The sequence below is a fragment of the Canis aureus genome, chromosome 16, assembly GCF_053574225.1.
Source record: "Canis aureus isolate CA01 chromosome 16, VMU_Caureus_v.1.0, whole genome shotgun sequence".
Taxonomy (NCBI): Eukaryota; Metazoa; Chordata; class Mammalia; order Carnivora; family Canidae; genus Canis; species Canis aureus.
The window spans coordinates 29,003,528-29,031,205 of NC_135626.1; the positions used below are offsets into that span (position 1 = coordinate 29,003,528).

The 27,678-nt window shown below is 46.4% G+C and overlaps 1 protein-coding gene across 20 annotated transcripts in view; it reads right to left on the reverse strand.

Annotated features, from left to right (window-relative positions):
- MSI2 (musashi RNA binding protein 2) overlaps positions 1-27,678 on the reverse strand; it is a 391,805-nt gene that overhangs the window by 243,783 nt on the left and 120,344 nt on the right. For all 20 annotated transcript variants that reach the window (XR_013354346.1, XR_013354347.1, XR_013354348.1 and 17 more), the window contains one exon: positions 16,377-16,469. Coding sequence is in view for 17 of the 20 variants with exons in the window: in XM_077852563.1 (XP_077708689.1) it covers positions 16,377-16,469 (93 nt within the window). In the remaining 3 variants the exon portion in view is untranslated. The remainder of the gene's footprint in view (positions 1-16,376; positions 16,470-27,678) is intronic.

Sequence of the window (27,678 nt, forward strand, 5' to 3'; positions counted from 1 at the left end):
AGACTGGGAATGTCTGTCTACAGCAGGAGACAGTTAACTATGGCCCACAAGCCAAATGCGGCCCACTGCCTGTTTTTGTAAATAAAGTTTTATTGGAACACAACCAAAAACTCATTACATGTTGTCTGTGGCTGCTTTTGCGCTACAAGAGCAGAACTGAGTAGTTGGGACGGAGGCCATATGGCCCACAGATTCTAAAATATTTACTCTCTGGCCCTTTACAGTTTGTCAACCCCTCTTCTACATAAGCATGGTACTGGGAATGAGAATATGAATGAGATCTCTTGAGACTAGAAGGATTCAACACATAAAAATGGGATTTCTAGGGATGCCTGGGTGGCTCAGGGGTTTAGCATCTGCCTTCAGCCCAGGGCGTGATCCTGGAGTCCCAGGATCAAGTCCCACATTGGGCTCCCTGCATGGAGCCTGCTTCTCCTTCTGCCTATGTCTCTACTTCTCTGTGTGTGTGTGTCTCTCATGAATAAATAAATAAAATCTTTTTTTTTTTTTAAAGGGGATTTTCGTTGCCTTAAAAAAAAGTATCCAAAATGAACACACTTGATTTGGAACGCTTTGTACAAACTTACGCTAGAGGTTACATGTTATAAGTTTTGCAGAAAACCACTAACTTCAACTATCATTTTGTCCTAGGTGCATCTGAGGAGTCATCTTTGTCAATTTCCTTGGGCTGCCAAATCCATTCACCAGCAGAGCCTGGGTTAAATGTATCTGGGAAGCAATAATGAGGCTGAACATAACTGAGACAACTTGACTAATGCTCTCTGAAGTTCTCCAGCACTGAACAAATAGTGTCTACTGCCCCACCATAGGCCAAACAAACTCTCTTGGCTTGTAGTTTCTGGTAGGGCTGGGGGATAAGATATTAGAGAGGAACTGAAAACTTGGCAAGAAGAGGAAAGTCTTAGAAATCCCAGGGCGTATCCTCAGCACTTAATATATCTGGGCAAGGAGAATGCAGGCATCTGATTTGAACTCTGCCTCCCTCTCTGCTCTCTCCAGCTGATGACAAAATCGAGCTCACTATTTCAAGGTCTACTGACATTGAGCATTCTCCATTTGTTTCTTTCCAAAGTGGGCACAGTTAGGGCTGCTCTATTCAGGGGCAAGACACACTGTGGACTCCTCCCTACCCTCCATGCCAACTCTGATAGAACTCAAAGTGTCTGTCAATACTCAGGTTGGTGCTGAGGTATAGCCCACCTTCAAAGGCTGTTGTGGGGAAGAGACAAGATTGCAGACGTAAAAGCATCGGAGGTACAGAGGAGGGGTTCCACAGCAGCCACCACCTTCCCCACCCATCAGTGATGGCTGGCAGGCTCCTGGCCTCCCTTCGCTGCACCGCAGTTCTCTTTACTGGCATCTCTACTCCTTGCCTACATTCCTCTTGTGGGCAGGGACCCTGCCTCACTGATCTCCATGAACCCAGCACAGTGTGTAATACTTGCAGGCACTCAAGATATGGGTTACTGAATGTCTGAATGGCGGAACAAGCTTCATCACCTCAGGTGGACAAGCAAGGACCATCCATCTCAGGCTTTTTCAATAGCAGCTGATGGAGACCTCTTTCCCCCTCCCTCCAGCTGGCTCCATGGTCCCCAGCTAGCCATGGCTTTGCAGCCTTAGGGATCCTGAATGCACTGTCCCCAGCCCTCCAGGAACTCCCCCACCCCACGATGTGCAAGTCTCCTGCGCACAGGTCTCAAGGCAGACCAGACCAGTGAAAAGACAAAGAGGAGTCAGCGTAAAGCACCCCTTACAAGGCAACCAAAAAGTGAGAAGCCCTTCAAGGGAGTGGCGTTCAATTAAATACAATCAAACATGCCCTTGTTGAGAAGGGATGTTACAAACAGATGGCCCTAGAAAAATCCCAGTCCACGAGAAAGCAAAAATCTCTATCAAACAGGCCTTTTGAAATAACTTGCAAGTGAATTACGGCAGCTACTTCCTATGGGAGGGGAAATGATTTTAGGCGGCTTTCCAGTCCCCTGTGCTGTTTAATCTGAGTCATATGCAAGAAATATTTATTGAGGGTGGAAGTCTCCCCATAGGTGTGTTTTAAGCGCAGGCCACGCTGGAGCACTCCAGTTAGCTCTATAAAGCTGCCTTAAAAGAACATTTTTAATGCACTGTCTCATTTGCTGTAAACTGATTTCCCATTGCAAACAAACAAACCCCCTACAAGTATCTGCTTTCCTGCATCCGCGGTCTCTGCTGCCGGGCATGCACTGAGTACTAGGGGATGCCACCATTAAGATGGTGGTTTTCAATGGAAACTTGGCATTTATCATAGTGAGAGCATTATCTTCTCAACAGAAGCTGACAATTTGTCCTATTCCTCCCTTGAGAGAATCCAGTAAGATCGCATTTGCTTCCCCTGCATGCTGTTTCTCCTACTACAACATTTCTTTGCCTGGAAAGAAAATATTGTGACTCCTTGCCATATTCACTTCATTAGCATAAGAGGAAAAAAAGCCAAATCCTCCCATTGGCCTCCCCCAACAGTAGCTCCAGCTGGGCTAAATCTAGCAGCATCTTAGATGCAGGACTTCTATGGTTCAGGACCCATCAGAGAACTGAGGTTACAGAGGCATGGGAGCAGAGGCTGGGAGAAGCCAAGAATGGAGTCCCATAGAAACTCAAAACCAGGGACGCCTGGGTGGCTCAGTGGTTGAGCATCTGCCTTGGGCTCAGGGCGTGATCCTGGGGTCCCGGGATCGAGTCCCACATCACACTTCCTGCATGAAGCCTGCTTCTCCCTCTGCCTGTGTCTCTGCCTCTCTCTGTGTGTGTGTGTGTGTGTGTGTGTCTCATGAATAAATAAAATCTTTAAAAAGAAAAAGAAAAACTTACATATTTTTTAAAAATGAAAGAAATTCAAAACCATCCATTTAGCAAATAGGAAGGGCATCTCGCAGATTACTGTGGAGATTTTACAGGACAGAAATGAACCTGGTAGAAGTCAGAAGTTTGCGATACTTGCGATACTTGTGATACTTCAGATACACAGGTGGTGAGTGTGGGAGGAAGGAGGGAATGAATGTGGGGAGAAGACACCACTACCGAAAACCCATGTGACAGACACTAGGCAAACCTGTCTTTATTCTCAGAGTCCCCCGTAAAGAAAATTGGATCCCCACTTCACGTACAAGAAATGAGGCTCAATGGGGATCCCTGGGTGACTCAGCAGTTTAGCGCCTGCCTTCGGCCTAGGGCATGATCCTGGAGTCCCGGAATCAAGTCCCGCACTGGGCTCCCTGCATGGAGCCTGCTTCTCCCTCTGCCTGTGTCTCTGCTTCTCTCTCTCTGTCTCTCATGAATAAATAAAAATTAAAAAAAAAAAAAAAAAAAGAAATGAGGCTCAAAAGCACAAAATCACTAGCCCAAGGTCACAACACTAATAGCCAACAGCAATATCCAGATTCAAGCTCGGGTCTACTTGGGTCCAAAGTCCAGAATCATTTGCCTCCATCCCACATAATAATTCCCAAGAACCTGGCAATAAAATGCCAATGGCATCCCTCTGTTCTTTCAGGAGGGAAAAACTGTACCCACAAACGAGTTCTCTCTGCCCACAGCCAGATTTACCAACATCAGAGATGTTTGTGCTTCAGTTTAATGTTATTAGACCTGTTTTTACTGCCCAGCCTGGATGATCACAAAACAAGTCTGCGGAAGAAGCTGCCCAGAGCCCGTCTAGTGTCCCCACCCCAGGAAGACCCATGCACCTATGAGGCAAGACAAATCCTGCCACGGACCCTACTTATACCTCCTACTCAGCAGCTCCACCACTCTTCTAAGACCAAAGACAGAAAGAAGAGCAGGGGAGATGGTGCGACATGAAAAGATATACTCCATTCTTACCCTTCTCTCCTGCATCCCTTTTCCAGATAAGCTGTATGTCTACCCTTTACACCAAGACCTCCCTGAGAAACTATTGCTCCATAAGTGGCCATGCTGGCCAGCTCCACCCCACCCAGACAGTCCCTTAATTCTATTAAAGTTTTACTACAGGGTAGAAATAGCTCATATAGGGGCGCCTGGCTGGCTTAGTCAATAGAGCATGTGACTCGATCTTGTGGTTTTGAGTGTGAGCCCTACATTGGATGTAGAAATTACTTAAAAATAAATTCTTTAAGGGGTACCTGGCTGGCTTAATTGGTCAAGCATGTGAATCTTGATCTGGGGGTTGTAGGCTTGGGCCCCATGTTGGGCACAGAGACTGCTTAGAAATAAAATCTTTAAAAGATATAAAATAAAATAAAATCTTAAAAAAAAAAAAAAAAAAAAAGCTCATTTATCCCGGTTCAGGGGAATGATAGGTTCCATGTGAAGAAATGCTTCAGATAACTGAATACATTCTCTTAGAACCTCATTTTTAAAAAGAAAAATTGTAATTTTATCATTTGAAACTCCTTCTCCAATGACTGGCACAGCTCTGCACTCTGATACAGAGGGCCCCATTCATCCTGTCACTATTTGCTGAGCACCAACTACTGCCCAAGCGCCGGGCTAGTCCTGAAGCTACACAGTGAGTAAATAGACACTGCTCTTCCTCAGTGGAACTGACAGTCTACTGGGGGCAAAAGGGTACACATATTTGACTTGTTTCTTGATACACCAAGATTCCCATCATGGGTTCTCTCAGCTCTCGGTTTGTTTTTTTTATGAGACAAATTGTACTTATTTTTATTATTTACTTGTTTGCTCTTGGCTAGTCCTTCCCAACCCCATCCTAAAACTTAAGTGATAAGTAGGCATGGATCTTGTCTGTTTCGTTCACTGATGCGCCCTTGGCTCCCAGCTCATGCTTGGCATTCAAAAGAGAATCAAGATCTGGTGAATGAATCAATGAACAATGAATGATACACGAGGCTGTAGACAAGATGCCTTCTGGACCTAATGAGGAAGGATGGCTCTTTCCCTGCACTAATGGTCCCGCAATGTGGTGTATTTAAAGATCTAAGTCTTTTTGTTTTTATAGGGTTTTTTTGTTCCCCTCCCCTTTACACTGAGCTTATTAATTAACATCTTCCCACCCCTTAATAATTGCTATAAATTCAAAACCAGAAAAGTAAGCTTATTAGAATCATATGAAAGGAAAAGGAAAGAAAACTTAAATGAGGTTGTAAAAAGCTAAGAGGCCAAATAAACTCAATAAACAGATCAGCGGATCAATATATATATATTTCAATAAACATCAGCTAAATGATATTGGGACAATTTCCAGGCAGTATCTTCTACCCTCCCACAAACACAAAAGTTTAATTATTCAAACAAGTTTAAGAGTTCACCTCGCAGGGTTCAACCAGAAGAATTCTCTTTTGGCCCACATGAGTGCAACATTTTCCATCAAAGCCTGAGCAACTCGAAGTCAGTCCCACAAATCAGAAGCATCAAGGTAGCTGGACTGAACTGGAGGTATATGACATAGTAGAGAATTATAAAAGACATTGAATCTTCATCTTTAGGCTGAAAGAATCCAGGAAAGACTTTTCAATTTGTGTTATCCCCAAGGTGGGTGGGCAAACTGAGTGGTAAGCCCATCCAGAGTACAGGTGGGAAAGATGGAAGGGCCTGTGGCGTGTACAAGCATGTGTGTGCATGCACATGCACTCAAGTCAGGGTTGCTGCTGGATAGGCCTAGAGAGACAGGTCCAGAGGCTGAAGCTGGGTCTCAGAGGATAAAAATTATAGCAGTTGATGTATTTATTAAGTACCTGCTCTGTTTCTGGAAGAATGCTAAGAACTTACACTACAGGTATTAGTTCGTTTGTTTTTTTAAAGATTTACTTATTTTATTTTTAGAGAGAGAGAGAGCCCAAGCGAGAGGAACAAAGGGAGAGAAAGAGAGAATCCCAAGCAGATCCCACCACCCTGAGATCACAACCTGAGCCAAAACCAAGAGTCGGCTGCTTAATCGACTGCCCCACCCAGGCACAGGTATTAGTTCATTTAATCATCATGCTAATCCTGTGGGATAAGTACCATCCTTATTTTCATTCTACAGATAAAGAAACTGAGGTAGAAAGAAGTTAAATGATCTGCCCAAGGTTAGAACTAATAAGTAGGCCAGCTGATTTGACATTGGCCAGTCTGAGTATAAAAATTCCATGCCCTTATTACCAGGCAATAAGCTAAACCAGAGGACCGGCGACTATGGCTGAGGGCCAAACCCAGCAGCCTTCTGGTTTTTGTAAATAAAGTTTTATTGGAACACAGCCACAACCATTTGTTTTCATACTGTCTATGGCTGCTGTCATTCACGCTACACTGACAGAGTTGAATGGCTGTGAGAGACCATCTGGGCCACAAAACTGAAAATAGTTATTATCTGGCCCTTTACAGAAAAAGTATGCCAACCCCTATGCTAAACAGTGGTAATTCTCAATGTTTCTACCCAAGTACTCCTAATGGTCAAGTAAATTATGGGACAGCCCAGAATGACAGGGGACAGAGGCTAATGCAGCCAGCAGCTATCCTGAAATGTCTCCAAGTCTCATGGTTTTTCAAAAAAACAATTATGCAAATCTCACATTCTGTGGCCATAATATTTCTTCTGATATAATATGTTTCAAACAAACAACCATAAAGTCATAGCTCCCTGGGAGAGGCGCCACAGTAATCCTATAGCACCGCACTGGTCATGGCACCGCAGACGCCTGAGGGGGGCGGCCCAACATGAGCAGCTCGGGTGGAACAGTAAACACAGGACCTCTGTACCTTGGCCCCTACTGCAATCCAGCTGAGGTGTCCTGAGCGAGTCATTTAGACTCTCCCAGCCCTCCTTTCCTAACTGTAAAACGAGATAATCCTCCTACCTCGGGGGGCTGTTTGGACAGATAGAAGTCAAAAGACACTTGAAAGCTGCCAGCAAACAGGAATCTCTGAATATGAGCACAGATGCCAACTTAGTTAGAATGAAGAGCTATGACACCAATAAATCCTCCTTTTTTGCTACTAAAACACACACACATATATATATATATCAATAAAGGAAATGGGGTAGTCTTTTTAAAAGATAAAAAATTTTTTTAATTTGTTTCCATATCAGAGAATCGGCAAAGTCCCTCACCCACTCCGCCATTCCCTAAGAAAGCTGAGAATAAGATCAGAGAGGCTACCTCTGGTCATCCCACACTCTTATTTATTTATGTTTCCTGAAGTGAAAAGTCCCCTAAATTGTTTTGGTTTTTTTTTTTCCCCCAAACACTAACACTCTACAAACAATAAGCAAGTCTGAAAATATTTACGGCTGCTGCCAATCACAAAAGACCGTTAGCAACCTCAACAACCAAAAATCTCTAATTTACAACTAATCCGATTGCACAAATTGCTTCTACTAAGACCGCCTAAAAACGACTTCCTGTAAACAAACCACTCTGCTGCGTTTTTTAATTGAATTAAATCCTTATTTTGCTCTTTAACTACAAGAAACTCACTTTTTGCTACACGGGGCAGAATTATTTTTATTTTCAAGAGATAGAGAAATAATCCCCAAGGAGGAGCCCAAACAGGAGCCCAAGGGTCCTATAGTCCAAGTCAATGACCAGCCGCCCCTTGCCCCAGGACTGTGGTCTGTCTGTCCTGCTTTCCACAGGCCACTTGCTCCCTGACACTTCCTGGCCTGTGGGAGTGCAGGTCCTGTGCTGACTCCTGCCCCAGTGGTTGAGTGAAATTAGGAAGCAGACTGTAAATGGGACCTGAGTAAAGGTTCTGGAAAACACAGGAAGGAATATTTAAATCTGCCTGCAGTCAGTCAAAGAAAGTTTCATCCCTGTAAGGAGTTCTAAGCCAGTGTCTCCACTTTTCCCACCTCTCGTTTATTTAGAGTGGCCAACTCATTCTGGTCGGTATGTCCTGAGTTCCTGGAAACTCCTCTGTCCTAGGCAAACCAGGTCAGCTGGTCACCCTACCTTTATCCAGCATGCATGATGTGCATGCACACACACGCATGTGCGCGCGCCACCCTGCTCTTCTCCCTACCATCAGGAATTCGATCAAGAATCCGTCAATAATATTCACTGTTTGCCTGCAGTGTGTTGCTGCCCCCCAACCCGAACTGGCAACAAGTCATCCTGACCCTTCCCAGTAACGGTCCCTCCACCCAGATTCTTCCATCCTGGAAACGTCCTCGTCACACAAATGCCCCACAGAGAAGAAAGAACCATCACCCAGGCTGCAGAAGGTATGTGGACTCATGGTGAAACAAATCCCACTTTGCCAGAGGCTCCGCTCTAGGAGGACAACACCAAGTGCAGAAAAATGGAAAAGGGATATACAAATTCAATCTATCAAATCTCCTATTTATTTTATGCAAAGTTTTCCTGGTGCTTATTAATGCCAGCTTTCCCCCTACCATTTAATCTCTGCTTCCATTTCATTCTTGGAGGCCTGTGATTATTCTAATTCAGCATTTGGATGACTTCATTTCCGCTCAAGTACACCCAGGTCAACTTGGATAGAAAAGAAAGAGGAGGAGAAGAAAAATAATCAGCTAAAAGCTATTAAATATCAGCCGTGTGCCTCATGATTGGTTTTAAAGGCAGTGGTGAGGTTAGCAACAGTCAGAAACTCAACCCTTCTGCCTCTTTCTGCATATTAACGTTTTTCTGGGGCTCTCACTCTTATGGCTTCGAATGTAAATAAAGCACCGATTGGCAGCCCACTTTGAGCTAATTCACAAATACCAAGTCTGAATATACAGAGCTGTAAAAATTTAGAGGGTGGTAACTTAGATCCGGCCGTTCTACAGAGGGACTAATTCTCAGAGGACAAAAGAAGGGGGAAAAAAGGAGAAGAAAAAGAAAAAGAAAAGCATACACGACCCATGTAATGGGGTATCCAATTGACGGGGTGGGGGGTGGGCAGGAATCTCCATATCAATGTTCACTCTACCAAACAATGGAATTCCATTTCTATGCCAAGTCTAAATGAACTGCGCTTTCTCTTCCATAAGAACCACTCCTTGCACCCACTGGCACAAGCTTGAACCACGATTTCTCAGACACTTGCAGTTCCCACTGAAGTATGTCCAGGGGGAGAAAGGCTTTCTTTCTCATGCTAACAACTCCATTGTAAGTGACGTCTTCAGAGGCTGCCAGGACGGCTCTGGGAAGGTGAGCTGGGGAAGCGCTCAATACCCCTTCCCCATCAATCCTCCCGGGCTCATTAACTCCTTCCTGCCCGGGACCAACCCTGTGCTGGGCCTTCCTCTTCTGGAGGGGGGCGCTGGAAAAATCAAATCAAGCCAAAAAACCATACCCGGAAGCACAGTTAAACAGCCAAGCCAGAAAGTTCAGGCCCCGTTCCTCTACCTACTACTATGCATATGAAGCATGGAATTTGATTAGCATAAGCTCAAACTTTTCCCAGCTTGCTACCCAGAAGGCATCCTGTTTTGTTATTTGTATATTTTAAAACACTGTTAACAGAGCAATAATAATGTCTGATGCATTTGCCCAACAACAGCTGGTTATATTTTATAGCTAAAAAGGAAATGTGAAGTTTTCCTAGAAACCTACAATTTCAGGAGCCCCCCTTTTTTTAAGCAAGAGAAAAGGAAAGGCAAGAAAACAAAACAAAAGAAAAAGAAAAGATTTATAAGTCAGATCGTGAGGCTGGAGTGCTCAATCAATCTCTAACTCGCCTCACTCCATTGGTTATGGCAGAAATCCATCCATGGAGGAAAAAGTTCATCAGGAAAACACAGTTGTTTGTTTGGTAGGAGGGTTTACCTGCGAAGCCCACGGATCACATTACTTGTGGGTACTGCTTGTTTGCTTGCTGCCACCTGGCCTAGGAAGCTGAGGCAGGCAGATGAGGGAGGTTCTCCCGTTGGCTAACTGTGGCTTTTTGCTCTCAGCGGCTCTGCCAGGGGTCAGAGGGCAAATAAAGTCCCCTCCCCCGTATGACACACTTCCGAAGGGAGAGACTGACACAAACCAGACAGAGAATTAATAAAACATGAGGACAGTGTTGGCCTTGTTCTGGGTTATGACAGGAAGAAAATTTAACACAAAAGTAGCCTTCAGCGTGGCCAGCCAGGGTGGGGACAGCAACTGGGGCCCTTCCTGGTCCACTCCACGGTTGTAACCCAAGAAGGTCTGAGAAACATCAAGGCTCTCCAGAGGACAGGCGAGGCTTGGACATGCTGGCAACCTTCCAGGTGGTCCCCCTGGACAAACCACATCAGGAGACAAACACCTCCTGAGAACGCTGGTGCCCACAAAGGACAGACGGGGACTTGAGTTTTCCAGACCTGGTCTGAGCAAACCATACACCGCACGGAGCTCCATTTCTCTACAACGCGCATTTGGAAGTGATAAAAAAAAACATTACCTCAGAATCACAGCTCACCGTGAGGAACACGGTAACGTTGCTTATTTATTTTCTCACGAGTCTCCTGCCTTTCAAATTTCAAAGGCTTTATAATATTTTCATGCTAGATCTATCTTCCTCTCCTCACACATACAGTATCAAAAGGACTATCTGAGCACCCCACCTGCACATAAAACCCAGAGCTGGGAAATAACGGGTGTCAAGTACTTCCCTGGAGCGCACTCTCTGACCATCCCACACACGAGCGGGACAAATGAAAAGATCTCCTCATATTAAAACGCCAATTCATTCTCGGTCTCAATTTTTTTCTCCAAAAGCTCTCAAGCACCATTCTCTGTAGCTCAAGTTCACTTCTATAGGCCCCCACACCACCCCAACCCAACAGAAGGACTCCAAAGGACTCTCTGCACCTCGTTTCCACCGGGCTCCCCTTTGATGGGACCTAAAGAGCTCTAACTGTCCAAACCCCTTTCGTTTCAGGCCTCTTCTGGCCGCCCACCACAATGAGGGGCTGGCCCAGGAAAGGGTTAAAGCCCTCATGTCAAACCGCAAACTCGGGCACTGGCCCAGAAGGGACATGGGAACCAGGGCAGCCGAGTGATAAAGGCCGGATTGTAGCAGCCCACTGGATTGGAAATGACTTGTAGGCCTAATGAAACAGAACTTTGGCAGTAAAACAGAATGAAAGGAATGAGACAATAAAAGGCTGGAACAAAGGGAGCAGAGTCGTTTCAGCTTAGCAAAATAAGCTCACTTTGTTGGTGGGGAAAGCCAAAGCCGATTAGGATAAACCAACGACTGAGCGTAAGTCTTCCAAACTAATTACACAGTTCACCATGTGAAGTATAATTGGAAGCCTCCAGATGCGGGCTGCTTTGCTTTCACAGGAGTTATATAAAGTGAGAATTACCTAGTGAGCTCGGCACCGAGCAGCCCTATCATCGAGGTGAACAGCTGAAAGGTGCAGAACTGCTCCATCCGGGACGAAGCCGAGAATTCATTAAGTTTAAAGGCCTCTTTTTGATCTCCAAAATCCTATAAGTGAGAATTTAAGAAACCGGTACTTGAAGGAGGGGCCGAAAGGGGAGAAGGAGGAAACCCACGCACACGGAGCTTCTTTGATCCCAGGGCTTTTTAATTACCAGACTGGGCTCTTCCGGACGGCTATGCGGGGAGAACGGTGGAGAACCCTCCGATCGATTGTCTGGGTCTGTACGTGCCTATCGAGAGCATCATTCACGTGCCACTTTTCGCAATGGTCTGTGTACATCATTCCTGTACTATGAAATCGTGAGCACAGATAACGTCCACTGGGAAACCTGACGCAGTGAAATAAATTACTGCACATCAACATTCTTGACAAATGAACAGAATCTTCTCCCTCTGAGTATCAGGCTGCTTAGTGGTAAAGTAGGAGATGAGGTTTTATAAACAGCGAATAGAGGCTAGATTATACAAAAATGAATGACTATCTGGGCTCTCTCCAGCATGGGCTGTGTGATCTCGGACAGCTCATGACCTTCCTCAACATCAGTTTGGTCATCTACATGATAGATACCCCACCTATCTTGCTTGACAGCCTTGAGCATCAGGTTTTAAAATGCATCAAAAAGCTTAGCACAAAGCACACATCCCTCAAAGTCAGAAACATCAACTCATAGCAAAAGAATCTTCATAGTAAAACCTGAACTTCACAAATTCGGAGTCTTCATTAATTTAGATCTAGTACATGTAATAAGGAGTTGGAAATACTCTATGGATCCCTGGGATCTTGCTCACAGGATGAAGATTCTGGTTTATAAATAGCTTTTTCCAAATAGAGAATCCCTTCACTGTTCCTACATCTTGCAATCCAGAAATTAACCCTACCACAGTTACAATTGTTTCACTTATTATATCATGCTCATGGCTATTGGTAATATCTTGTTCTGGTTATAGTCTATGGATACCTTAGATAGATACATATCTATCCATATACCGACCTATGTATGTTTATGTTTTTTGGAGGTTTTATTTATTTATTTGAGAGACAGAGAAAGAGCAAGCAACCATGCACTAGCAGGGGGAGGGGCAGAAGGAGAGGGTAAAGCAGTCTCCCCACTGAGCAGCGAGCCCAATATGGGGCGATCTCAGGACTCTGGGATCGTGACCTGAGCTGAAGGCAGATGTCCAACCAACTCAGGTGCCCCTGTATGTTTAAACACACTTTCTAGATTACTGAATTTTCAAGCTTGAAACCAACCTTACGAATAACCTAGTTTAGGGGTTGGCAAATTATGGCCCACAAGACAAATGTGGCCCATAATCTGTATTTATAAATAAAGTTTTATTGGAACACAACCATATCTAATCATGGATGGGCCATAGCTGCTTCCTCCATACAAAAGCAGAAGTAAATAGTTGTGACAGAGACCACGTGCTCTGCAAAGCCAAGAACATTTACTATTTGACCCTTTACAACTTTTCCAACTCCTTCCCTTAGAGGAGAAACTGAGACCAGGAAAGAAATGGCCTGTTAAGGTATCATAGGGGGGTCACTGCCCAGTCAGGCCCATCATGAGGGTCTGGAATACTTCTACCTACCTAACCTTCCTCTAATGACAGCATCAGAACAGCTACCCAGGGGGCGAGGATGGCCATCCAAGGTAGCAGAATTCTCATGCCAATGGCCACACTTCACAATCTCATCTTAAATATAAACAAGTAATGATATCTCTAACCAAGGGGGTAGGGGTAAGTTTCTGGGAGGAAGGTGGCAGGAAAGTACAAAGGGGTTTACAAACCTCTAATTTGAGTTATTTAAAGCTCTCGGTGTGTCATTCTGCACCCACCCCACTTACAGTAATGACATATTTAACTCCCTAAGCCCAGCCCCATGATAGCAGTCTTACCCATCTTGATTGCCACCTGAAATAAACAGTTGAAGCAGCTGCCATCTCAGGCACGATGGGAAGAGGGAGAGGAGAGAGGAATGACAGCAAGGGAAACCTAGAACTCAGGTGGCAAACCCTGAATGGAGTCTTAGAAGGATGGAAAGTTCTGGATATGGAGGAAGAGGAAGCAGGATGTAAATTCTGGCTGCTATCCTGCCTTACTGGTGTGACCTTCCTTGAGGCTTTATCTCCCTCACCCTTATTGTTCACCTTTGTCAAGGGGCTGAATGACACCAAAATGCACTGTACAGATGAAATGAGGCAACATATATCCAGTTCTCAGCACTGCCCCCAGCCCATGGAGGGACACAGTCTCTTCCTTTCTTTTATACTCTTCCCACCCTAAGTCCATCCTATAGATCAATCCAAGGTTGGAAGAGGGCCCAGAGTTTAGGTTCTGTTATCAGACAAGCCTCGAGGGGGGAAATCTGCACCCAGCTATACCTTTCGGGGGTGACCCTAAATCAAAGACTCAGTCCAGCTAGACTCCATTTATCAAACTATAAAGTGAGTAGGACAGGACCCCCACCAGCCTCCCAGAGAAGAATTAAATGAAATAATACAAGTCAATGGCCTGGCCCAGGACCCAACACAGTATATACTCACTAATAAAATTACACCTTGCTAATTTGCAGTTACCAATCTAAAAGGAGCCCCAAACAACTTTACAGCTGGGAATGTGTTCAAGCATGTGAGTCTATTTGACACAACTACCTGTGTGTGTGTTCTGTTTTCCTCAACCAGAATATAAACTACTGAAGGGTAGAGTCAGTATGTCAATTCACCATTGGATTGACTCACTGCCTTAAGGCACAGCATCATGGTCTCCTCTGTTTTGATCACTCTGGACTCAAATGAATGACACCAGAATCCAGAGAAGTGGTGGGTCCTGTTCAAGGAGGCACAAACATAATACCAGGCACCAGCAAGAGGAGAGATAAGCCCCTCTGAAGACAGACCCAGATAATACAAAGAGCACGTGTATGAAACAACCTACAAAAATAAGAGCACAGAAAGTGTTATGGTTTTGATATATTCAAAAGCCTTAGTCCTTTAATAAAACACCTGATAAGTTTATACATCCTGCTGGAATCTACAAATGTTACTGCTAAATTAACTGAGCAGCTTTAGACCCAGCGCAGACCAGGCCAGGGAAGATGGTCTGTGAATGCCTCCCTGACAAGAGGAGAACTGTTCTCAGGGCAGGGATGGTTGCTACCATGGGCCTGCCCAAAGCTTGCAGAGCTTCCCACTGCTGGCATACTGAGTCCCGACTATAAGTGTTAATGCAAAAAGACAGAAAGAAAGAGAGAATAGGAGAACAAGGCAATGAGAGAGGGGGAGAGGGGGGAGAGAGAGAGAGAGAGAGAGAGAGAGAGAGAGGGAGAGAGAGAGAGGAGCCTGAAGGTGTGAATGTGCAGAGGTGCACAGTCCAACTTCCCTGACAATCATGAATAGGACCATGAGATTCCAATTTATGGTTAAAAAAATAAATCCCACCTCATGTTTGCAAACACTGCTCCTGGCCTAGTTTTAGAGGCAGAACTGTAGCAAAGGGGTGCACACTCCAGAGCCTTCCATTACACAAGCTGGACCTGTCTCATTTAATTACTTCCAGTCTCTCCCCATAGGCAGGGTGGGGCTGGGTGGTAGACAAATCCCCCGCTGGTGCTTTAAATACGTCTTGAAGAGAAGTACATGGTCACCAACGCACTCAACCATTCTTCCAAACCGGCTGGAATGAATCAGCCCCCAACTGGCAATGTAAGATGGTGCCATGGGGAAGGCATCTTTCATAACCAACCCGGAAGGGCAGTTAAGTGCCATTCTGCATGCAAAGCTGGGCTGGAGGAGGCTGATGTCTCTTTGTTGTATGTCTCCCAGCCATGCAGAAATTGATTATTACCAGAGACAGGAAAATCTCCGTTTTGAAGCTGAATAGTGATCACTGTCCTCATCCCAGACAGTAACTCACAACTGGACACACCCGGGGACGAGGTCAGAGCTGCCCATTACCTCAAGCAAACAAGTAAAAGCACAGAACCTTCAGACCGGTCAGTGGGCAGCAGTGCCTTGTACCACCCAGCGCAAGCACAACAGCTGTCATGGGGGAACATGAGTGACAAAGCTTAGAACAGGCACAGTGCCTTCCACCCTCCTGCCGTATCAGCCCTGCAACAGCAGAGACGCAGACCTGTGCAGAGGAGACCATCACACACCCAGACTCCCAGGACAACATCCACAATTACTCAAAGATGCGGGAAGCAGAGGCCAGCACAGCCATTCGCCTGGAAGCCTCCTGGGACATGGCAGCCAGAGGAGGGGTATCACACAAAGCCAGCAGGGACAGTCTCCCCGACAAGCTGCCATGTTGGAGCCCCGGGACAACGCAGCCATCAGAGAAACACCACTTTCCAAGGCACCAGCTCCTCCCACCAACTAGAGAGAGGCTGAATTAAAGCACATCGCCCAAGGTTACACACCCTATCTGTCCATCTCTGTGACTCTGTCTGTGACCTACACACTCTCACACTCTGGTTCCTGACTGATGGGGGGGGCGGGTGCGCTACACTGTTCCCAGCCTATTCTAGCAACAGAGCCCAAGGGATAATTTTACTTCTGTCTCACATACATTCTGACAGGTACAGGCCCAGCATCTTTCCCAAGTCTCCTCGGGCATCTGACAGGGGAAGGTTCAGCTGCAAAGGACCCCAGGGAGCCTCCTCTTTTAATGTATCTTCCAGAAAGGCATAGAATGAAGCCCAGCACCAACTCACAGGCCTCTAGCAGCTTCTGTGGGAGCTTCTGTCCTGTGAGTCACAATCTTGCATCCCTCCCAGCTGCTGCCACCACCGGCTCCCAGTCCAGGCCCCACGTGGCCAGTAAAACCACATTGAAAGGCCACTCTGTCTATTCCTGCAGGCACGTGGGGCACCGTGCCGACCACAAGCCGGACTCTTCCATGTCAGCTCCTGACAGATTTCACTTAAGTCTTGACAACCAAGTTCAAGGACAAGGTTCTTGAGGGCACAGCTGTGACAGAAGGAAGGGCCATGGCAGCAGCCAGCCCCACACACCACTTACCTTGCCAAACTGCTCAAAGTATTGCTTTACATCTTCCACCACTGTGTTCGCAGATAATCCGCCTACAAATATTTTCTTTGTTCTTGTGACCATCTGCAAGAAATGACAAGAGGAGGCCATGGGTTAACTAGGTTATCTGAAGCAATGCTCACTAAGATTCTGAAACAAGCCACTCTCCACGTTTCTCTAGAAAGGCAATTTTAGATAAATTTGAGCTGTACGGACATCTCAGAATGCTGTGGAGACAGCCACGCTGGATATCTTGGGCCTTCAGGCCACAACCTGTAAGCTTGAGTTTCATACAGACACAGAGTAGACTTCAGAACCTCTAAGCCATAATACACAGCTTCATTTTCATTTCTAGCACAAAGAGAAAAGTGGCACGTCAAAGCTATTTTAAACCTAAGAGATGTGAACAGAAGAGAACTATGTGCATAAAAATCTGTCGCCCAGAAAGTACCATAAAATTTGTCAATAAGAAACACACACATCATTCAAACATAAGGGTGGGCTGTCTACACCGAGCTGTTCTGAGTGCTGGTTCATGTCTGCCATCAAGACAGATGCTGACCCTGCACACAGGGGCCACTCTCCAAGCCTGATCCTTATTCTCCTTCCCCTCTTGATTCCTCATTATTTGCCTTGATTCACCCTACGCCCAATCAGGCCCAGTTAAGCCCCAGGTATCCACCCCTTTGTCCACATAAGTCCTTCTCCCCAGAATGCCTCTCTATGCCTAAACCTCCCATGGCACGTTGTAACCATCCTGTAAGATCCAACGACCTCTAAAATGCAAGCTATCTATATAGTTCCCACATGCGAAAGCTGTCCCTTCTCTCTTCTGAAACTCTAACGCTGTAGCCACCAGCCTGTCCTGGCACCCACTTCTTCCCACCTAGTGTCAAAGTCATGGATAATCCTGTCTTTCCTACTTCCTCCCACAGACAGTAAATTCCTGATTCCTCCAGGTACCCTCCACAATGCCAAGTACAGAGCCAGGCACACATAAGCCCACACCAAATATCTGGTGGATGTGAAAACAAATGAATGTGGTCACATTTCAGAATTCCACCAGTTCCAAAGCAAAGGGAGACAGAAGTTCAATGATACAAATGATTTAGAGACAGAACCAAGTATCATAAGGAAGGAGCCAAAAGTGAAACAAGAAAATGAATCTTGTTCTGAACACTGAGTTTAGGCTGTGCAGGTATGTAGGTGGGTTTTTTTTTTTTAACATGCAATAACAAATTTAAATGTTAAATAAAAAATGTAACACGCTCAGTGGGTACAGGGTCTCACCATTGTGGCTGCATATGATAAAAACCCAATGTCTTAACCTGAGGGGAGAAATTCTGTTGCAACGTACATGTGTATCAAATCATAATGTTTGTACACTTTAAAGATCTTACAGTTTTGTCAGTTACACCTCAGTAAAGCTGAGGGGAAAATGTTTTATGAGAATATATAAATAAAAGCATGACTGAAACCCAGAAATAAGGGAATAAGACAAAACAGATTTAAAAAAAAAAACAAACCCACCATGTCATATCCGGTCTATTACAATTCGATGTGGGATGCCTAAGTACAGGGGCCATGGCTGCCAGGATCCCCGCTGTCCCCAAGGCTGAGCCATACTAGCAGAGGGAATGTACCAACCACCCCACCTCCAGCAGGAGCTCCCTGGCTGAGACATCTGGTTGGTGACAGGCAGGCTGTGCCGAGGAGCACTCCCCTGAAGTCTGATCCTGTGGTTTGCACTGTGAAGTCCCGGACCAGAGTGCCAGTCCCACCTAAGCCTGAACTCCCATCAATCGGGAAGCCTGGCTGCCACGAATGGGAGGCTCCAAGACTGCAAAGAGCTCAGATTTTGGCTTAGTGGCTTCTGGAAGGGACATGTGCCACCACAGCCCACTGACAGAGCTCCATCTGGAATGTCCTTGTAATCAACCTGGTACACTATTTTAAGAGGACATTGTCCTAGCAAGTCTGCACACTTCCTGTGGGCTCTGAGAGACATGCATTGGTTCCACATGTGTTTAAAGCTGTGATTTACTGCTTTTCATCTCTTTTCAGATGAACAGGAGAGACAGAGGAGATCGTGTACATGAAAACATTCTGTGACAGTCCCACCAGTGTCTGCAGTGCCAACTCCAAGAACCTCTCGTTAACCAGTGGGCATCTTATTCTGCTCCATGTTGTCCATCTCCCTTCTCAGCTATTCGGCAGGTCTACCCTGGCAGAACAGGTACCTACCCATGGAGGTGACCTACCTCTCCAGATTTCAATCTGTCCCTACACTCACTCACTGACCACCAAATTTGACTACCCTAACTTTCCCAATGTGTTCATTCAACAGATACATTAAGGGCTAGGTGTTGGAGCCTACATTCCAATACAATGTAGAATTTAATCCACTATAAAATGGAGATATAATAATTAGCCTACCACGCAAGGTTCCTATTAGGACTAAATTAAATAACATATGCCAAAGTGTCTAGCAGGACATCAGGCAGATGCTAGATAAGTGGTCACTGTAACTGAATCCAAAGTCAATTACTAAATTCTTCCTTCAAGCCCAGAATAAATGTATGGCAGAAAGAGACTTTACAGAAAAATCTTTGATAAATCAACTCTGGGTGCCCCATTTTCTTCCACTGTAATTTCAAAACCACTTTCCTGAATCTCTACATGATTTCAGATGGGCAAAGACTCCCAATAGTTTCATTTTAGATTTTTCATTCCTGTTTTTTTCCCTATCAGCCAGGTAATTAAATATCTATAAAGAAACACTACTGTGATCCACAAGCATGCACTAGTGGAGTTCTCAACTTAAAGAAACTCTAGAGGAGCGGAGCATTCTATAAAATGAACCCTATGGTGCCATTTATACATTGTTTAGAGCCAGGGTGGGTAGAGAGCAGACCCTATTTATATTCCAAAATGTTCACACGGACCCAGATAATTAAATGAGTAACATGTCTTCATTCCAAATAACAGAAGTCAACAGAATGTTCATTCCCCAGTAACTGGTTAAATGAAAAGGCCCCCTCTTACACTCTCTACAGTCTCTCAACAGCCATAAACTTATCATGCCAGAGCCTTAAATGCTGGGGCAGACATCCAGGTATAAACCACACAGTCCCAAAAAAGTCTGTAAAATACTTTTTTTAGAAGGATGAGAAATCCCAGGCCCCAAACACCACGCTAAAATGTCCAAGTTACTAAAACATCCTCTCCAGGAACCAGCTCAGATACAGTGATGGATCCCACTCTTCAGCAAACACTAAGGGAAACTGGTTTAATCAAAACCTTCCAGACGTGAAAAGGCCAGTGGGAAGATGTGCAACACTCTGTTAGCTGCTCACCAATGTCTTGGCTTTGTGAGGGGGTGGGCAACAGGGCTGTGCACTGTGACCTCTCTTGCCAGGGGCACACTGGAGGAAACGGGAGTGATTTACTTTGGGAATCCTGATGGCATCACTGCTAAATGGACTATGCAGTGCTTGATGATTTGCATTCTGTAGAGACACAGAAAGCAGGCGGAGGACTCTAGAAACACACACTCTTCCACTCAGTTTCCCTTCTACCTCCAGGGCTACCAAGAAGGGCAGGACAGGAGTGGGGCTAGATGTCCTGTCCAGGCTCCCAGTGGGTCTAAAATGGAGGTCCTCAGAGTCCCATCGATACTATCAAAGTTTCTGTGTCCACGTTGTCTGCTCGCATGTGCACGTGTGTGTGTGTCTGGGGTAACTCTCTGGTCCCAATCCTTCAGTCTTGGCTTCGACTTGCCCCAGGAACCCCTCAGCTCCTCCAGAACTTAAAGCCTCTTCTGACCTCAGAAACAGGGAACAGGACAAATTACTACTGGTCCCCCTGATTCCAGAGTCCTTTGCATTATAAAAAGTCCTCTCTACCCACAGTGGAGAGAGCCACCTGTGCTTTCTTCCTGCCCTAGACCCTTTGAGTAACTGTTTCCTAACCCACAGCCCTCACACCAATACAGTACTGAACCACACAAAGCAAGGGAAGCTGGTCACTGCACACCAAAATGCTCAGGCAGCCCCAGGCGGTCCCCACAGTGCACCCAAATGGAAAGAGCCATCCATCTGTTCCAGAGAGGGCTCACTCCAAAATCCATTAGGAAAGTCATCTTAAATGTCCTTTGCGTGGAGTTTTTGGTGGGAGGGATTGTAGAAAACACTTTTTATCTGAATGCTTTCCACACTTTGAGATACCAGATACCCACCAACAGCCCAGCAACCACTTGGGGACAGCCACCTCCCCCAACAGATGCCCTTACTTTTATGGTCTAGGGCGGCCCTCTGGGAAGTGGTGTGTGTGTGTGTGTGTGTGTGTGTGTGTGTGTGTGTAGTGTGCATCAGGGGGTGGAGAGTGTTCAGGCTCTCACAAATCATTGCTGCACATTTTGCATCTAGACCCATAATTTAACTAAACATCACTGCTCTCCACACCTCTTGGCTCTACAAAGAAAACCCCAGCACCCATTCCAGTTTGGAAAATTGCTATTTACACATAAGAACTGGCCAAAGCCAGCTGCTAACTAGAGCTGTAAAGAACACTCCACCTTCCTGCTTCTAACCAGAGTGCTGCTTTATGTTTTTTTTAAGTTTCAAAAAATCCCTCTAAAAAAATGTGTTTGAATCTGAAATGGTCACTCAGAGTGGGACCAATGGTTGTATTTTATAAAACAGGATAAAGCAGAAGAGTATGCGTGCATATATGTGTGTTGAAAGCAGAGGTTGTAGGTATTAGATAAGAGAAATTACTTTGAAGAATGAGTTTATGAGGAAAACTTAGCTCTAAGAGCTTTGCCCCAAAGATATTAGTTGGCACATAGGAAAACAATAATAACTAAAAATGTTTCTCATCCTGACAAATGCATGGAAAGAAGGCAGGCAGCAACTCTGGAGAGTCTTGAATGGGTAGAAAAGAAGCCCAGGGAATTTAAGTCAGCTCTTGCCATCACCACGTTCCTGCAAAGAGCTCCAATTCCCCCTCTGGTGACACATATGGGCCATCTTCACTGCCCAAGAGCAATGGCTCATTTACAGAAGCTCTCCCATCTGTGGGAGCCCCAAGATGGAGAAAGGAAGATGTAAGGGCACTAGTGCTGGGCAGGATTTCGCAAACGGGACTGCCCATCGTCCCCATTATACAGAAGGAAAAATCAAGTCCAAGCAAGTTGGTTTAGGTGCTGGTTAAAGGCAAGCAGAGTGACAAGGGAAAATGGACATGCTGGCAGATACTATGCAATTCTATCCCAGACTCTGAATCTGGTGAACATTTTATTCTTCAGATTCTTAGATGAAATTGTATGTTATCATCAAAGTATCAGTTCCCTGCATCTGAGAATTAAGCCCAGTCCTTGTATGGCAAAGATGCTCTCTCAGGGCTCACCGGGGTCACAGAAGTCCCAAACTCCACAGCCTCACTCCACAGGGAGTTTCCTCCAAGGGACATGCCCTCTAAAACTCCCAAGTTCCCCCAGCATTTGTTTACATCTTTCCCTCCTCCCTCTAAACTACCACTCTTAAAAAAATAAAAATAAAAAATATAAAAAATATAAAAAAATAAACTACTACTCTTGCTACTATCATCACCACTACCACCACCATCATATCTGAATCCAGTGGCAAAACTCACTTAGCACACAAAAGCAGAACCCAGGTTAGGTACTAGAATCTTCTCCAAATGATTCTAGAATCACACATGGAAAAAGATGAAAGTCAGTTGACTAGAGACCCCAATATTAATGTCTACCCAGATCTTTGGAAACAGGGCCTTTGCATATGTCATCAGTTAAGGATCTTGAAATGAAATCATCCTGGGTACAGAGAGGGCCCTAAGTCTAGAGGCCAGTGCCCTTACAAGAGGAGAAGGGACATGCACTACATACAGAAGGGCCATGGGAGGGTGAAGCAGAGACTGAAGTGATGTGTCTACAAACCAAGGAACACCAAGAACTGCTGCCAGCTACCAGGAGGTAGGAAAGAGGCACGGATAGCTTCTCCTTCAGTCTTCCAGAAGGAATGAGCCCTGCCAATGCTTTCATTTCAGGCTTCTGGACTCCTGAACTGGGAGAGAAAACATTCCTATGCTTTAATGCCCCCCAAGCTATCTCAACTTGTTATGGCAGCCCCAAGAAACCTATAATGAAGACCCACCTGGGGGAGGCCCTCAGATACTAGAGACCTGGCCTTGCTTTTTCTTTGTGATCACAGAGTAGAATTCACATGGAGGAACCCACTATCATGGGGGAGGAGAACGCTACACCCACATGTGTGACAATCTGAACTTGCCCCCAATGAAGGCAGGTCACACCTGTCACTTGCATACCCACTATGGCAGAGACCACAGGGACAAGCCTCTGCCTCAAAATGTAAGGCAATACCTACTGGGAGATGAGGAAGTAAGGACGAAAGAGAAGACACCCAAATGCTGCCCACAGAGTCAAGATCCCCTGGCATAGCACTTCATACAAGAGGGAACAGCATACACACCTGACACAACCCAAGTGGCTAAGAAAGGCCCTTGTCTCCCACTGAAGGCCCTTAGTACCTGTGTCTCCTTCCACGTTCCAAAAGCTCTGCCCTTACAGCACACTCACTGCACGAGGGCTATGCCCTTCTCATGAGCTGCCTTACTTGGCCTCACGTCAATCTTACATCGGGTCTCAGCCTCTCCCCCACAGTCAAGGAAATGGAAACTCAGAGATGGTTAAGTGCCCAAAGTCTCACAGTACCAGAGTGGCAAAGGGAAGAGCCAAAATCTCACCCTTTCTATTCGCTGAAGTGTCCTGCCCCTTCATTTGTGACTAAGGTGTCTTCTTTTCTCCCAGCAGAAAAAAAGAGGGGCCGAGAGAGGAGAGGGTACCATGAGAAGCAAGTCTGACTCTGCCCTTTGCAAGCCTGAAGCAAAGATGCAGAAATGACAGGCCAGACACTGCTGGTGGGGATGGACACAAAACGGCACAGTCCCTCAGACGGTTACACACAGAGTTACTACTACATGACCCAACAAGTCCACTCCCAGTACATACCCAAGAGAAATTAAAACATATGTCCACCCAAAGCCTCTCACACAAAACGTTCACAGCAGCATTGTTCGTAAGAGTCAAAAAACGGAAACAACCCAAATGCCCATCAAGGATGAATGGATAAATTAAGTGTGATGTATCCATGTAATGGAATATTGTTCAGCCACAAAAAGGAACAAGATACTGACATGCTGCAACGCGGATAAGCCTCCAAAACATTACCCTAAGTGAGAGAAGCCAGTCATAAAAGGCCACACATACTGTAGGATTTCATTCACATGAAGGTTCGTGACAGGTTTAACGCCACAGCAACAGAAAGTGGATTAGTGGTTGCTTGGGGTGGGGGAGATGGGATCATGATGGTGAAAGAGTATGAGGTTTCTTTTTGGGGTGATGAAAATGCTCTAAAATGGACTGTGGAGATGGTGCACATATCTGCAAATATACTAAAAACCACTGAACTGCACTCTCAAACGGGTAAATTGTATGGCCTATGAATTATATCTCAATAAGGCTGTTCTTTTTTCTTTTTTTTTTTTTTCCTGAGAGGCCAAAAAGATCCCTGAATGCAAAAAGGGCTTAAAATAAACCCAAGTGCCCCAGAAAGCATGCTCTCCCCAGCTACTGCATCCGCCAGCCACTTCTACATGCTTAGCTTCGCCCCTGGTTGACCACTGGACAAAGGTGTAACAATATTTGATGTTGCCAACTGCAGAAATTAATTTAACTTCAGAGGAAACTAATTATAAATATAACCCCAAATGTTTCTCCAAGCTCGCTCTCTCCTCATCTACAGCTATGAGCCAGAGAGCACTAGGGTTCAGGCTACAATTTGGCATTCCCTCTAAATAGCTTTAAAATTGGAAGGAAAAAAATAGCCTTCATCTATATGGGCTGGAATATAATTTACACACAATTATCCAGCATAGTCAGGTTACAACATTACCCCTGATTAAAACAACAGTAACTCACCTAAAGGAGAACGTGCTCTTGTAATGAAATGATCAGGCTGTTCAGGCAGGCTCCCCACCTCCAGCCCGGAGCCCTCTGCCTGGCTCCCTCCCAGGCTAATTTAACAATACTACTTCCTCTGAACCTTGGGGGGATGCAGCCACCCGCAGAGGGGTGACCCGTCCACAGACTGGTATCAGAGAGTCATATCCTAGACAGTGGCGCTCAGACTAGGGACACGGGGTAGTGCGGGGACCAAACAAGGTGCAGAGATGGAGTGTTGCCTTGGAAGGCACAAGAAGTTAAGGATCGTGACCCAAGCGTCAACCGACGCTGAGCGGCGAGGTGGCTGGCCGGCTGTCACTCTGATCACAGGCACCTGATCTGCGCCCACAGGTGGCTCCTCCGTCACTCCACCCTTCTTGGAGCCCTCACCCCCTATGACTTGCCACAGAGTGAGTCACGGGAGGCCCCACCAACTCTCTCCGGTCTTCTAATGATTGCCAATACGGAGATGCAATTAAAACCCATCATCTTTTACAGCAGCGGTATTAAGCGAAATTAAGTAAGTACCCTTTACTGTTGCTGAATTTGCGAGGAAGCCACGCATCCCTGCATACGAAAGAGGTGCTTGCAAAGCCCCAGCAAGAAGGCCAAGGCAGATTCTCAATAAACCCCAGAAAGGTGGGGAAGAAGGGTCAGCCCGGATGGCGGGGCTGCTGGGAACTCAGTGCCTTCCATCTGTGCCTATCACCCCCACCGTGCAGCCTGGTGGAATTCTTTGGAGACCTGGAGGACGCCTCACGGTGAGGGGCAGGGCCCTGGAGATGGGGACACCGATCACCCAGGGTGCCCAGCCTACAGCAGTGATCCAAATGCCACAATGGCCGTAACTTTAAGACCCGTTCTCTGTGCCCACCTGCTTGCACTACCAGGCACATCGGTGCAGACGTATGGCAGGGCAAATATCCACCCTGGCCCTGGGATGAGATTAAGTCAAGTCTCTTGGCAATTCTGGGCCTCACTTTTCCCTTTGAAAAATGGGCCTGAGACCCTGGCGTGGGCAACACAAACTGAGGCGAAACTGTGCGACCGGAACTCTAAGAAGGCCAAACCCACGCGTCTAACCCCAACCCTGCTGCAGGCTGGCCCGGCATCTGCCTACAGACCAGGCCGCTGGGCACAGCCTTCAGAGTACCCCTCCCCGAGCCCCACCGGGAAGCACTGGCCAAAGGGAGTGCGCATGCTCAGTTCAGGAAAACAGGAAAACCAGGCTTAGGAGGGCATTCGGTTATCTGTATTCTGGGGAGGACTGCCCCAGAGAAACTTCCAGAACCCACCCCAGTGAGAACAAGACCTGTTCTCATCTGCAACAACCAAAGGGCTCTTCTTAGGAGGGAAAGCGTAAAAACTTTGCTGGCAGGCACGCTCTGAAGCCAAGGCGGCCCATCCCCCCACCCCTCCAGTTGATTTCAGGAAAAGAACAAATGGCAGCCTTAACCCTTAGCCTTGATTATCTTCATTAGCATATTTTAGATGCACACGGCAATCAGTTCTTGATGAGCAAGTTTTACCTAATCCGCGGAGCTGAGCCAGGCTGCAGGTTCGCGACACTCCCGTTGCGCAGTGGCACCCAGCCCAGCAGCACCTCACAATCTCCTGGGGCTGCTGAAAGCTTGGTGATACCTGCCCCACCCTCGGGATGCTGGTCTTATTGGTCGGCAGTGAGGCCTGGGCATCAGTCATTTTTTCCAACATTCTCCAGAAGATTCTAAGGTGCAATCAGGGTTCTGTGAGAAGCAGCTTGAACCCCAACTCAGCCATTTCCCTCCTGTAATTGTAGGCAAGCCACAAGTAAAGCGGAGGCAACTGCTACATGCCACGGAGCTGCCCTAGGCCTCATGAGAGATGAGTATGTGAAAGAACCTGGCACACAGTAGGTGCTCAGAAAATGACTGCTGAATTATAGGAGAGTGACCCTGGAGACCAAGAAGGACCAGAAGACAAACTGCAGAGAATAGTCTGTGGCAGAGAGACATACCCATTCATTCATTCGCCTATCAGATGTGTTTTGAGGACCTACTATGTGCCAAGTGCTGTGCTAGGCTCCATGTATGTTAAATGGAATGAGATCTGGTGTCTGCCTAACTCTGGGAAATGAACAAGGGGTAGTGGAAAGGGAGGTGGGCGGGGGGTTGGGGTGACTGGGTGATGGGCACTGAGGGGGGCACTTGGTGGGATGAGCACTGGGTGTTATGCTAAATGTTGGCAAATTGAACTCCAATAAAAAAAAATAAAAAAAAAAAGATCTGGTGTCTGCTCTGAACATACTGTCAAGGAAGAGGCTGTGTTATGGTAGCAAGGTGGAGCTTTGTGGGCACCAGGCTGGGCATGACCTGAGACTTGATGGTTAGCAGGAGGTAGCCAGGAAAGAAAGGGGAGAAGGACCTCCTCAACAGAAGCAGCAACATCTTCAATGTTGGCCAAAAGGCCACAAGTGGACATGAACGAATGTGGCCAAGGTGTTGATGGAATGCAAGCAGGAGAGGGGCCAGGCTTGACAGGGAAGGCCCTGCAGGGAGGAGACAGAAACCTCCAAAAGGCTGAAACAGGGAAGCCACCCTTCACTCGGGAAAGAGAAAAGCAGGGTCGTCGTGGGGGGGCTGGGTCATTTAACGCTAAGTGTTGGCCTAGGCAGGAGTGGTGAGGAAAGCAAGCACCAACTAGAATGAAGGCACCTAGACACAGTCCAAGTGACATGTGTGGGGCCTGGGGTCAGCTTCCCATCAGCAGGTCTCTCCCTATTCTACCATCCACAGTGCCAAAAACATTGGCAGGGGGCGGGGGTGGGGGTGGGGGAGGGGGTTGAGGGGTGGGGGGGGAGTGCGGGGAGGAGGAGGGCCGAAGGAAAGATAAGCACATTGCACCCTTGGTGTGGTCGCCTTTGGAATCACACTCAGCCATCTGTTAGGTCATAAATTTTACTCGTCAAGAAAAAGTCAAATTTCCCCCTCCCCCAGGATGTGCTGGTCTGGCCCTTGCCACCTGCCACAAGTAACTTCCTTTGAGGGATAAAGGGGGAGCCAAGGAGGGTTTGTAGTGAAAGAGAGGAGCCTAGGAAACCATGAGCAAGGCTTTCCACCATTTATTAAATATCTTACCCCCAAAGGGATGGAAGGTGATCTTTCTAAATCCAAGAAAGTTTTTATGGAGACTGAAAAAAGCATCAGATTTGGAGATTCTGGAGATGAGGGCCAGGTTTCAATCCCAGCACCCCAAGCCAGCCAAGTGATA